The following is a 14,726-nucleotide window of genomic DNA, read 5'->3' as shown; positions in this document are numbered from 1 at the left end:
CCCTCCCCCCCCGCCGTCCCCTCCCCCCTCCCCCCCGTCCCCTCCCCCCTCCCCCCCGTCCCCTCCCCCCTCCCCCCCGTCCCCTCCCCCCTCCCCCCCCGTCCCCTCCCCCCTCCCCCCCGTCCCCTCCCCCCTCCCCCCCCGTCCCCTCCCCCCCTCCCCTCCCCCCCGTCCCCTCCCCCCTCCCCCCCATCCCCTCCCCCCGCCGTCCCCTTCCCCCACCCGTCCCCCTCCTCCCCCACCCGCCGTCCCCTCCTCCCCCCACCCGCCGTCCCCCTCCTCCCCCCACCCGCCGTCCCCTCCTCTCCCTCCCGCCGTCCCCTCCTCTCCCCTCCCGCCGTCCCCTCCTCTCCCTCCCGCCGTCCCCTCTTTCTCCGCCCCCCGCCGTCCCCTCTTTCTCCACCCCCCCGCCCCCCGCCGTCCCCTCTTTCTCCACCCCCCCGCCGTCCCCTCTTTCTCCACCCCTCCGCCCCCCGCCGTCCCCTCTTTCTCCACCCCTCCGCCCCCCGCCGTCCCCTCTTTCTCCACCCCCCCGCCGTCCCCTCTTTCTCCACCCCCCCGCCGTCCCCTTTCTCCCACCCCCCCCCGCGTCCCCTTTCTCCCACCCCCCCGCGTCCCCTCTTTCTCCCCCCGCCATCCCCTCTTTCTCCCCCCCCCACCCCCCGCCGTCCCCTCTTTCTCCCCCCCCCTTCTCCCCCCCCCTTCTCCCCCCCCTTCTCCCCCCCCCCACCCCCCGCCGTCCCCTCTTTCTTCCCCCCCCCCACCCCCCGCTGTCCCCTCTTTCTTCCCCACCCCCCGCCGTCCCCTCTTTCTTCCCCCCCCCACCACCCGCCGTCCCCTCTTTCTTCCCCCCCCCCACCCCCCTCCGTCCCCTCTTTCTTCCCCCCCCCCACCCCCCCTCCGTCCCCTCTTTCTTCCCCCCCCCACCCCCCCTCCGTCCCCTCTTTCTTCCCCCCCCCCCACCCCCCTCCGTCCCCTCTTTCTTCCCCCCACCCCCACCCCCCCTCCGTCCCCTCTTTCTTCCCCCCCCCCCCCCCCCCCCCCCCCCCCCCCCCCCCCGCCGTCCCCTCTTTCTTCCTGCCCCCCCCCGTCCCCTCTTTCTTCCCGCTCCCCCCCCCGCCCCCCTCTTTCTCCCCCCCCCCCCACGTCCCCCCCGTCCCCTCTTTCCCCCCCCGTCCCCTCTTTCTCCCCCCCCCGTCCCCTCTTTCTCCCCCCCCCCGTCCCCTCTTTCTCCCCCCCCCGTCCCCTCTTTCTCCCCCCCCCCGTCCCCTCTTTCTCCCCCCCCCCCCCCCCGTCCCCTCTTTCTCCCCCCCCCCCCCCCCCGTCCCCTCTTTCTCCCCCCCCCCCCCGTCCCCTCTTTCTCCCCCCCCCCCCCCCCCGTCCCCTCTTTCTCCCCCCCCCCCCCCCCGTCCCCTCTTTCTCCCCCCCCCCCCCCCGTCCCCTCTTTCTCCCCCCCCCCCCCGTCCCCCTCTTTCTCCCCCCCCCCCCCCCCCCCCGTCCCCTCTTTCTCCCCCCCCCCCCCGTCCCCTCTTTCTCCCCCCCCCCCCCGTCCCTTTTCCAGTAATTTTTCAGAGCAATTTTCCAGTAATGTTTTCGAATGCTCAATGAATGGCAGGACAATCAGATCTCAGAGGGATATTGGGATGCTTGTCTACAAATCACTGAAGGTGGCAAGACAGGTTAATTGGGTAATTAATAAGGCAGGTGGGACACTTTTTCCTTCATCATTCACGGCAGAGTTTAGAAGAGCAGGGAGGTCGTATTGGAGTTGTACAGGACTTGGATAGGTTACAGCAGTTCTTGATACCACATGATAGGAAGGATATGTTAACATTGGAGGAATGCAGAGGAGACTGATCAAGATGTTGCCTTGGATGGAGCATTTCAGCTCTGAAGAGAGACTGTATAGGCTTCGGTTGTTTTCTTTGGGGCAGAAAAGGCTAAGTGGGGGTGAGCCAGATAGAGGTGTATAAGATTGAGGGACATGGACAGGGTGAAAAAGAAGCAGTTGTTCCCCTTTAGTCAAAGGGCCGATAACAATGGGGCATAATCTTAAAGTGAAAGGTAGGAGGAGATTTGAGGAAAAACATTTTCACCTGAGGGTGGTGGGTGGGTGTCTGGAATACATTGCCCTGGTGTGTAGTTGAGGTGGGAAACCTCAAACCTTTTAATAAGAACTTGGATGAGCAGTTGAACTGTCATAACATTCAAGGCTGTGGGCTTAGTGGGAAAGTGGGACTAGTGTAGGTAGCTTTTTTTTGTTTGCAGTAACCTGATAGGCTGAAGGGCCTCTTTTGTATTGTGTAATACTGTGACTCCAATAATCTCTCAAATGCACTACATATTTTTAAAAGTCTGATTTTCCAAGTACTTTAATACTCCAATACTTCATTTCATTTTCAAGTTACTTGCTGTGTTGTTCTTGAGCCCCATGCATGGGGGCTGGTATTCCTGCAGATAAACATGGTGAAGACAATATCCCTGTGTCAAAGTGGAGGGAGTGGTGCTCAACACAGGCAGATTTTAGGATCAGCCTCAAGAACTCATGCAGAATATCAGAATGGGAAAGCATTAATGCCTGATTTCTCTCTCTCTCTGCCCTAACACAATTACTTACTGGCAGCATGAGTGATGAACCAGGAGGGCCAGGTAACCCATCAGCACCAGGTAGCCCAGGCCGGCCCTTGCGACCCTGGAAAGAGATCAGAATTAGGTGAACAGCAGAAACAAGCCACGGAAAACAGATGGAGAATGTAGATGGGACATTGACCAAAAACTGTATGCACCTGCAAAAAAAAAGTTTGTGAGCACAAACACTTCCTAATTGTGCATAAACATTTCATTCAAACACAAGTTAATTGTTATCGCACACCATACATTGCATACTCGACAGTAATTGCATACACTTTACGTAACACAAAGCCTGTACATAATCACCCTCAAATTATACACAGCACAAAATGTATCTGTACGTGATTACACTCTCATCAGCCCATCAGATGTACTATCACTGTGTATATTTGCTTGGAATTGCTATTGTCACACTATAACTTTGCATCATTACTTACAGACCATATATGAACACGCTAACTGGATATAACCCACATGCTGTACATAACAACACAGGTAATAATTGTATAAACATTCTCAAACTGCTCATACCAAAAGTGATGACTATGTATAACCATTCTCAGGCTGTACATAAATGTGTAATTCTTCTTATCCTGTAGACAACAGCCACAATAACTATTTAATCACTCTGTATATAGCACACCATTTTCAGCCAGATGTGACAAGGGAATGATTCATCTCTGCTTCCTCTACTGGTCCAGTATCACAGATGGCAGTTCGATTCATTCTACTTGAGATTGAGAACAATTGGAAGTGCTGGATCCTGCAAGGCTTAGGCCCTGATAATATTCCAGCAATTATACTAAGATTTGTGCTACAGAACCTTTTTTGCACCTCAGCCAAGCTGTTTCTGTACAAATAAAACATATCCTCTAACCAACAATGTGGAAAATGATCCAGGCATGTCCTGTATACAAAACGTGGAGGTGCTGATGTTGGACTACGGGGAACAAATCAGTTGCACCTGATGAAGGGGCTCTGCTCCAAAAGCTTGTGAAATCAAATAAACATGTTGGACTACATCCTAGTGTTGTGTGACTTCTGACTGTGCACAAAAAGCAGATCAAATCCAACCCAGCCAATTACTGCCCCATCTGTCTACTCTCATTGATCAGTAAAGCAATGGAACGTGTCATCAACAGTGGTATCAAGCTGCAGCTACTCAACAATAACCTGCACAATGATGCCCAGTTTGGGTACTGCCAGAGCCACTTTGCTGACCTACTTACAGGCTTCGACAAAGCTCAGGGGTGAGGTGATGGCCTTTGCCATCAAGGCTGCATTTGCGTGGAATTAAGCAGCTAGAGTAAAACAAGCAAATACAAATTGGGTGTAAAATCTCCCCTAGTTGGAGTCAAATGTAGCACATAAGGTTGTTGTTGTTGAAGGTCAATCATCTCTGACCCAGGACATCTCTCCAAGGGTTCCTCAGGGAGTGATATTTTTAAACAACCTCTTCAGTCACATTATGAGCAGATGAAACTTGAAATTCAACTTCTGGTCTAGAGATAGGGACAGTGCCGCAAGAGCTCTTGTTTCTCAAGATAGTGTCCAAGCAACAATTTCTTCAGCTGTTTAATCAATAACCTTCCTTCCACCATTAGGTCAGAGATGAGGTGTTTCGCTGATGATTGTACAATGTTTAGCACCATTCACAACTCAGACACTGGAGCAATCCATGTCCACATGCAACAAGAGCTGGACAACATCCAGGTTTGGACTGAAAGGTGGCAAGTAACATTTGGGCCATAAAAGTGCCAAGCAGTGACCATCTTCAAAAGAGAAATTCCAACCATAATCTTGGTTCAATGGGGCTACCATCTGACTAACAAATTATCAACACCCTGGGGGTTACCATTGTCATGACAATGGATCATATTCCCAGATTACTTACATATTGAACTTAACAGCAATTTTTAAGAGCACATGACGATAGTTGTAAATTCATTGATGAAAGCTCTGAGAGGAATCTCTGAAAATCACAAACCTGAAACTCTGCCATCTTCAAACAGCAACTTTCCAAATTGGATTGTAATTTCCTATGGCTAGCAAAAAAATTGGAGCACACCAGCTGTCTCAGCAGAACACCAGTTCTCATTGATTATGTCCTGAACTGTAGATATTTTTGTACTTTACCCTTCCAGGGTTAAAAACCAACAGCAACCCCTGATATGCTGTCAAGGTCACAACTTGAGTGCAGCTGATGTCTCTTATGTTGCAGGTAAAGAAAGACTCCATTACTGAGGAAATAGGGGGAAAATAAAGCCCATCTGCTGCCTTGCAGATTTAAGAATCTCAAAACCAATTGCTTCACAACCAATGTTTGGAGTTACTGGTACCATCCAATTTGAAAACCAGAATATTCCACTATCTATGCTTCATGCAAAATAAAGTGTGATACATATAACTGGTAGTTTTTTATTCAGTACACATTTATAATCTGAGTATTTGTTACACATTTATTATTTTTCTTATAGTAAAGACCTTTTCTTTCACTCAGGCAAGCCTGAGCCTCCAAGAGTGAAGGGATCTTTCTAAATTAATAAATAGATTAGGGGTTGAATTAAGAAGAGGAGCCTCTTTAAATCTCTTTCTGGAAATATAAGCATTTAGGGATATCCTAACCAGAATTGTAACTGATTGGGGACCTCAACTAGGGACTGGTCATAAAATCATTCATGAGAAATTAAACAGGACCTCTAACCTGGTCTTGTACTGACAACACTAGGCTGGGAATTCTGTGGCAAGGAGCTCACTTCGTGTCTGCCAAAGCCTGCCCAGCAACATCTACAAGGCACAAATCAGGAGAGTGATGCAATACTCACCATTTGGCTGGATAAGCACAGCTCCAACAGCATTCAAGAACATTGACAGCAACCAGGACAATGCAGCCCCTCTCTTGGCAGCAACTATTTTCTTGAATATTTCAGTGACTTGACTTCCATAGTCTTTTGTGGTAGAGAATTCCAAAGGTTCACTACCTTTTGAGTGAAGACATTTTTCCTCAACACAGTCCTAAATGGTATACCCACATCCCAAGGCTGTGACCTCTGGTTCAAGACTCGCCAGCTAGAGAAAACATCCTCCCTGCATCTACTCTGTCTCGCCCTTTTAGAATTTCATACCTTGCAATCAGATCCCCCTTCAATCTTTTAAATTTTAGTGAGCACAGGCCCAACATAAGTAAACCTTCCTCAGTTCTAATAGTTGCATACTTTATCTAATAAGCTGGTGTCTGAAAATTCCCTAAAAATGGTCAACAGCCTACAATTAGATAACTGTAATCACAAACACCCAAAATTGAATCATAATCACTGTCTCATCCTGCCAGTACTGTACACACACTACAACAATGTTCAGTCACCCTCATATGCACTTAAAACACTTTGCGTAATCGTCCTCACGTTGGACATAGTGCACATTAAAACTATGTTTCATCACTAATAGTGTGCATAAAACATTGAGTATAATCTTTCACATTGCACATAACATACTCACTGAACAATACATGCAATAATGATCTAATCTATTGTATAACTGTATAATCAGTTATTGTATAACACACACACTCAGTTTATAAACTCTTCACTTTGTACATAACACTAAATCTGTAGAGTAACATACTTTATCCAAGCACTTGCAAATTTTACACAGTATAATTATTATTAATCTTAGTGTGTATAGCCTAAGTGTGCATAATTGCACACTATATTAACTGTTTAAAGACTGATTATACATAACAGTATGACTAAGTATGGCCACAATGTATATAACACCATAACTGTATTGCAACACGTGTGCTGAGTATCACACATACTGTAGCTCTGTACTAATCTTATTTTCTGCATATCCCACATTACAACTATTCTCACACTGAATGCAATATATGTCACAGTATACTGACACAAAAAGTGAGGAACTCTGACTGTAATTGTGTAGAATCACTCCCTACATAATATACAATAATCCTAACACTAACAGTGTGTGATCAATCTCACTGAATGGCACAATGCAAAATCTCATACTGTGATAAACAAAATCTCCCTCGTACTGTGTTATCATGAAGTATAATCATGCTCACAATGTGAATAACATTATGACAATACATAATCACCATCAGGCTGTGAATAACACAAAGAACTATAATCATACTCTCACTGTGAATAATACAATATAGCATTGCATAATTGGTGTGAATATGCCAATGTAATAGTGCATATTGATGCTTAGTACATGCCTAACACACTAACAGTGTAAAAAAAAACAAAAAATTGCATTCGCTCTCATGTGAATAGCATACTACAACAGTATAGTGACTCGCAGTGTAAATAAGATACTTTAGCGGTGCATAGTGTTTCTCATACTGTGAATGAAATATTATAACAGTAGATAATCACTGTGACACAGTGAATAACATAGTGTATCAGGACTCTCACACTGACTAACACTCCATACTGTGAATAACAAAATATAAGAGTACAATCACTCACACTGGGAATAATACATTATAAGTGTATAATCTCTCACATTGTGAATAACACAGTATAACAGTGCACAGTCACTCTTAAACTGAAAAACACACTATACCAATGTATAATCATCCCCAATTTAAGAGTAACTGACTAGAAGTGTATAATCATTCTCAGTGTGAATAGCTTATTATAATAGTGCATAATCACTCACATTCTTGCTGTACATGGTAAATAAGACACTCAGTGTATAATACTCACTAGTTCTGAATTTAAGTGTTTAGCACTTATTCTGCAAATACCAGTGTAACATTGCATATTCAGTCTCACTTTGAATAACACACAACAACAGTGTATAATGGCTTTCACAGTGTGAATAACACAACACTGTTTCTCACACAGTGAATAACACGACATAATCACCGTAGCATGGTGAATAATACAATGTAACAGTGTACTATCGTGCACACTGAACAACATACTATAACAGTGCATAATCACTCTCACACGGAATAATACACTATAGCAATATATAATAATTCTCAAACTTAAATAGCACACTGGAACATTGTATAATCACTCTCCCACTGTTAATAAAACAATATAACAGTGTAAGATAACTCAATTTGCCAAGTAACAGTGTACAATTACTCTCACACGGTGAACAATGCAGTACAAATGCATAATGTTTCTAACACTGAACAACACACTGAATAATACTATAACTATGATTACCATTACAAATGCATAATGTTTCTAACACTGAACAGCACACTGAATAATACTATAACTATGATTACCATTACAAATGCATAATGTTTTTAACACTGAACAACACACTGAATAATACTATAACTATGATTACCATTACACTGTGAATAGTACATGATTACTATCATTGAATAATACAATGTAAGTGTATATTCACTCATACTGTGAACAACACAGTATACCAGTCTTTAGTCAGTCATACTTAAACTGTGAATAACATGCTATACCATGTTTAATGACTCACATAGTGTACAATCACACACCAGCTGTGAATAACTACAGAATTGTATAATCATGCTGGCATTGTGAATGACACACCATAACAGGGTTCATTACTCTCGTACTATTTATGAAACATTATAACAGTGTATATGGAGTCACAGTGTACTATCAATCTCACACTGTAAATAACACAATAACCAAAATAATCACTCTCAGTGGGGATAACACAATATAATAGTGCACAGTGACTCTTGTACTGTGAATAATACACTATAATGTTTCATGTTAACTCTCACTGTGAATAACAAACTACAACAGTGTATAATCACTCTCGCACTGTGAGTAATGCACTAAAACAGTGGATAATCACTCTCACAGTACCCTGTGGGGAGATCATAACCTAGTGGTATTACCAATAGGCCATTAATCCAGAAATTTATCTAATGTTCAGGGGACTGAAGTTCGAATCCCACCACAATAGATGAGTTGAATCTGGTATTGAGAGTCTAATGATGATGATGAAATCATTGTTGATTGTCAGGGAAAAAAACCACATCTGTTTCGCTAATGTCCTGTAGGGAAGAAAATCTGTCATCCTGACCTAGTCTGGATTACATGTGATTGCACACCTACAACAATATGGTTGACTCTTAACTGCCCTCTGGCTAATAAATGCTGGCCTAACCAGAGACACCCACCTATCATAAGTGTATTAAAAACATGCTATAACAGAGTGAATCATACTACAACAGTGTATACTGACTCTCAGTAAATGGATAACATATCACAGCAGTGCATAATGACTCAAACTGTGAATAACACAACAACATTATCATCAGTCTCACACTCTGAATAAGACACTAGAATTTGGTATAATCTCACAAATATTGTGAACAATATAATATAACTGCATAATCACTCACACTGATAACACAGTATAGCAGTGAATAATCCCTAAAACTGTAAATAACACAATAACAATGTACAGCAATTCACACTGAATAACACAATACAACAATGAATAATCAGTCTCACTGTGAATAACACACTATAACAGTGTATAACCACTCACACTTTGAATAATGTACTGAAAGAATGTATACTCATCTTCATAAAGTGAATAACAAAGTTTAACAGTGTGTGATCATGCTTAGACTGTGGACAATATACCATAACAATGTTTAATCACTCTCACACTGTGAATAACTCAATATAGCAATGTATAGCAATTCTATGCCGGAAATAACACTATAACAGTGTATAATCATTCTGACGATGTGAATAACACACTGTAACAGTGCATAATCTCATTCCCAGTGTGCAATTATGCTCACACTGTGAATAAGACTCCATACCAGTGCATAATCACTCTCACACTGGGGACAACATACTATAAAAGTGCTTAATTACACTCATTCTGTGAATAATACAATGTAACACAGCTCTCACAACATGAATAACAACCATAACATCACATCTTCACACATGCACTAGGACTAACACACAGCACACAACATTGTGAGAAACTTGCTAACATTGGTTAATCACTTTCACATCATGAAAAGCCTACCACAACTTGGTAGAAACATTTACGCCCTGAACAACACACAATAACTGTATATAGTCACTCGCACACACTAACAGATCATAATCACTCTCAAAGTTTTAATCTCAGACTGCAACATTGCATAATGACTCTTTTAGTGTGAAAAAACAAACCATATCAGTGTATAATCACTCTCAAACAGTGTTGAACCTGCTAGAATAGTGTCTAATCACTTTCCCAGTCTGGCTAACACAGGGTAACAGTATATAATCACTCTCACTGTACATAATATGGTACGACTGAATAATCATTCTCAAACTCTTAATAAGGTCAGCTTTCAGCCTCTGACGCTCCAAGGAAAACAGCCCCAGCCTGTTCAGCCTCTCCCTATAGCTCAAATCCTCCAACCCTGGCAACATCTTTGTAAATATTTTCTGCACCCTTTCAAGTTTCAAACCAATGTCCTGTACAGCTGCAACATGACCACCCAAATTCTGTACTCAATACTCTGACCAATAAAGGAAAGCATACCAAAGAGGTTTACAAAATTATGAGGGGCATGGACAGGGTAAATACACAAAGTCTTTTCCCTGGGGTCAGGAAGTCCAGAACTAGAGGGCATAGGTTTAGGGTGAGAGGGGAAAGATATAAAAGAGACCTAAGGGGCAACTTTTTCACGCAGAGGGTGTTACGTGTATGGAATGAGCTGCCAGAGGAAGTGGTGGAGACTGGTACATATGGAACATTTACGAGGCATTTGGATGGGTATTTGAATAGGAAGGGATTGGAGGGATATGGGCCGGGTACTGGCAGGTGGGATTAGATTGGGTTGGGATATCTAGTCGGCATGGACAGGTTGGACCGAAGGGTCTGTTTCCATGCTGTGCATCTCTATGACTCTATCACATCACAGTGGATTGATGAGGGCAGAGCAGTGGACATGATCTATATGGACTTCAGTAATGCGGTCAACAAGGTTCCCCATGGGAGACTGATTAGCAAAGTTAGATCTCATAGAATACAGGGAGAATTAGCCTTTTAGATACAGAACTGGCTCGAAAGTAGAAGGTAGGTGGTGGTGGATGGTTGTTTTTCAGATTAGAGACCTGTGACCAATGGAGTGCCACAAGGATCGGTGCTGGGTCCACGACCTTTTGTCATTTATATAAATGATTTATATAAAATCAAGAAGGGCATGGATAGGGTCAAGCCCTGGTCCTTTCCCTGAGGTGGGGAGTCCAGAACTAGAGGGCATAGGTTTAGGGTGAGGGGGAAAGACACAAAAGAGACCTAAGGGGCAATTTTATTCACGCAGAGGGTGGTACGTGTATGGAATGAGTTGCCAGAGGAAGTGGTTGGCTGGTACAATTGGCAATATTCAAAAGGCATCTGGATGAGTAGATAATTAGGAAGGGTATGGAGGGATATGGGCCGGGTGCTGGCAAGTGGGACTAGATTAGGTTGGGATATCTGGTTCGCATGGACAAGTTGGACCGAAGGGTCTGTTTCCATGTTGTACATCTCTATGACTCTGTGACATCACAACATTATAACCACTCTCACACTGAATAATACCCTATAACAATGCATAATCAATTTCACACTAACCAGCACAATATAATAATGTTTAATCACTTTCACATTCTGAATAAGATACTGTAACAGTATTTAATCATGCACAATGGCAATGAAATAGTATAACTGTATAATTGCTGTCATACTCTAAATCACACACAATAATAGCAAATCAACACTCAAACTGAATAACACACTAACAGCATATAATCACTCTCATACCATGAATAATAGAATATAACGGTGTAAAATGGCTTAGAAAGAGGAATTTATGGCAGGGAGGAGCTGTACACACGTTTGTGTGCGGCTCTCCACCACTTCCTCTGGCAGCTCATTCCATACACGTACCACCCTCTGCGTGAAAAAGTTGCCCCTTAGGTCTCTTTTATATCTTTCCCCTTTCACCCTAAACCTATGCCCTCTAGTTCTGGACTCCCCGACTCCAGGGAAAAGACTTTGTCTATTTATCCTATCCATGCCCCTCATCATTTTGTAAACCTCTATAAGGTCACCCCTCAGCCTCCGATGCTCCAGGGAAAACAGCTCCAGCCTGTTCAGCCTCTCCCTGTAGCTCAGATCCTCCAACCCTGGCAACATCATTATAAATCTTTTCTGAACCCTTTCAAGTTTCACAACATCTTTCCGATAGGAAGGAGACCAGATTTGCACACAATATTCCAACAGTGGCCTAACCAATGTCCTGTACAGCCGCAACATGACCTCCCAACTCCTGTACTCAATACTCTGACCAATAAAGGAAAGCATACCAAACACATTCTTCACTATCCTATCTACCTGTGACTCCACTTTCAAGGAACTCTGAACCTGCACTCCAAGGTCTCTTTGTTCAGTAACACTCCCTAGGACCTTACCATTAAGTGTATAAGTCCTGCTAAGATTTGCTTTCCCAAAATGCAGTACCTTGTATCTATCTGAATTAAACTCCATCTGCCACTTCTCAATCCATTGGTCCAGATCCTGTTGTAATCTGAAGTAACCCTCTTCGCTGTCTACTACACCTCCAATTTTGGTGTCATCTGCAAGCTTACTCACTGTATCTCTTATGCTCACATCCAAATCATTTATGTAAATGACAAAAAGTAGAGGGCCCAGCATAAAATAATGCATAATCACATCCCACTGTCAACAATACACTATAGCATCGCATAATAATGTTCACAGATCAGATAACATATGATCACTATGTACAGTAAAAGCATTCTCAAATTGAGAATAACACAACAGTATACAGGCATTCCTCCATATCTGCATTCCTGGAAATCCCCGTAAATGATGAATTTGAGAGTGTGTTGCTTGATAACTTAGGTAAAAATAGGGTTAGGTTCCCACTCCCCAAGATTGTGGCTTTTTGCCTATTATTTTTGGGGGGATTTTTTGGGTTAAAATAATAAACACCTAAAATGTCTAAAATAAAATTTAATATTAATAGAGTAAAATATTAAAAACAAATGTAGTATATTGTAACTTACTGATAAAGGTGAGAAGTTCTGCTTACAAGGGTGGGCGTTGTTGGGGGAGATGATGGGTGATTACTGGGTGGGGAGGGAGAGAACAGTGCAAATGTGTCTGCCTCCCAGGCATTTACCCCAGATGATGTGCCCTCCTCCTCCTCTACTTCCATCTGGTGGATGTCCTCAACCTGTTCATCCTACCCAGCATCTTTGCCCTTACTTACGGAGGGTTGAGTGGAAGAGCTGTGTCATGGACCAAGTTGGAGAGTGAGAGCAAGATCAGCATGTAAGTGAAAGTGGTCATGGATAGGTGAGTTTTGCTTGAGGATTTTGAATGACTGGTTACTTTTTCTTTTGCATGAATAGGCAAATTTGTGAGTTTGCAGATACGGTGGAATGACTGTCACACTGAATAATACACTATAATAGTGTATCATCACTCTCCCACTGTGAACAACAACTGACAGTGCATAGTGTTTCTCAAACTGGATGACCCACTATAACAGTATGTTACCACTTCCATATGGGAAAAATGGTGTGGACGTTCCAGTGTTGGACCGGGGTGGATAGGGTCAGAAATCTTCACTTGATGCAGGAGAAGTGCTGTAAAAGCATGTGATTTCAAGTAAACCTGTTGCACTATAACCTGGTGTCGTGTGACTTGTGACATGATAAATGGAACACAACGTTGCATAATCATGTCCCTATGAATAAAACACCATAGCAGTGCATACTCATGCTCACATTGTGAATAACACGTGACAATCGTGTATAACCATTCTCAAACTATGAATAACACACTATAGCAGTGTACAATCATTTGCACACTGAATAACCCGGTGTTTGATGAGGCTCACAATGTGCATAACGGTACAACTGTGTAACTGGTTTTAAACTAAATAGTACACTTTAACAGTGTGCAATCGTTCTTACTCTGTGAACAACACATATAATGAGGCTCACAGTGTGAATAACAGTATTACTGAGTAACCATTCTCAAACTGAATAATACACTCTTGTAGTGAATAATCACTACGACACTGGGAATAACATGACTCCAGCAGTACAAAATCATGGTTTGTTTTCACTTGAACATCAAAAGATGAAGAAAAACATTACAGAGGTTCACACAATTATGAGAGGCATGTGTAGTGAGAGTGTAGGGTAGAAATGTCAGTTACCAGGGGAGATAGTGTCATAGCGTCATGGAGATGTACAGCATGGAAACAGACCCTTCCGTCCAACTCGTCCATGCCGACCAGATACCCCAACCCAATCTAGTCCCACCTGCCAGCATCCGGCCCATATCCCTCCAAACCCTTCCTATTTATATACCCATCCAAATACCTTTAAAATGTTGCAATTGTACCAGCCTTCACCACTTCCTCTGGCCACTGATTCCATACATGTACCACCCTCTGTGTGAAAATGTTGCCCGTAGGTCTCTTTTATATATTTCCCCTCTCACCCTAAACCTATGCCCCTCTAGTTCTGGACTCCCTGACTTCAGGGAAAAGACTTTGCCTATTTACCCTATCCATACCCATCATAATTTTGTAAACCTCTATAAGGTCATCCCTCAGCCTCGAACGTTCCAGGGAAAACAGCCCCAGCCTTTTCAGCCTCTCCTTATAGCTCAAATCCTCCAACCCTGGCAACATCCTTGTTAGTCTTTTCTGAACCCTTTCAAGTTTCACAAAATCTTTCCAATAGGAAGGAGACCAGAATTGCACGCAATATTCCAACAGTGGCCTAACCAATGTCCTGCACAGCCGCAACATGACCTCCCAACTCCTGTATTCAATACTCTGACCAATAAAGGAAAGCATACCAAACGCCTTCTTCACTATCCTATCGACCTGCGACTCCACTTTCAAGGAGCTATGAACCTGCACACCAAAGGTCTCTTTGTTCAGCAACACTCCCTAGGATATTACCATTAAGTGTATAAGTCCTGCTAAGATTTGCTTTCCCAAAATGCAGCACTTCGCATTTATCTGAATTAAACTCCATCTGCCACTTCTCAGCCCATTGGCCCAT

General features: G+C 43.6%; 1 protein-coding gene and 1 long non-coding RNA gene across 6 annotated transcripts in view; one reads left to right on the top strand and one right to left on the bottom strand.

The window, feature by feature from the left end:
* Positions 1-2,389: 2,389 nt before the first annotated feature.
* Positions 2,390-14,726, bottom strand: part of LOC140455426 (collagen alpha-1(XI) chain-like) — a 338,251-nt gene continuing 325,914 nt past the window's right edge. For all 5 annotated transcript variants that reach the window (XM_072550289.1, XM_072550291.1, XM_072550293.1 and 2 more), the window contains one exon: positions 2,390-2,692. In XM_072550289.1, coding sequence (XP_072406390.1) covers positions 2,405-2,692 — 288 coding nt within the window. In that variant the 3' untranslated portion in view covers positions 2,390-2,404. The remainder of the gene's footprint in view (positions 2,693-14,726) is intronic.
* On the top strand, positions 2,687-3,653 carry LOC140455431 (uncharacterized). Its single transcript, XR_011952832.1, has 2 exons — positions 2,687-3,126; positions 3,270-3,653. It is a non-coding gene; the product is annotated as an uncharacterized lncRNA (long non-coding RNA).

Source organism: Chiloscyllium punctatum, chromosome 30, assembly GCF_047496795.1.
Source record: "Chiloscyllium punctatum isolate Juve2018m chromosome 30, sChiPun1.3, whole genome shotgun sequence".
NCBI classification, from domain to species: Eukaryota; Metazoa; Chordata; class Chondrichthyes; order Orectolobiformes; family Hemiscylliidae; genus Chiloscyllium; species Chiloscyllium punctatum.
Note: the sequence above shows the minus strand (reverse complement) of the source record. Positions and strands in the feature narration are given on the sequence as shown.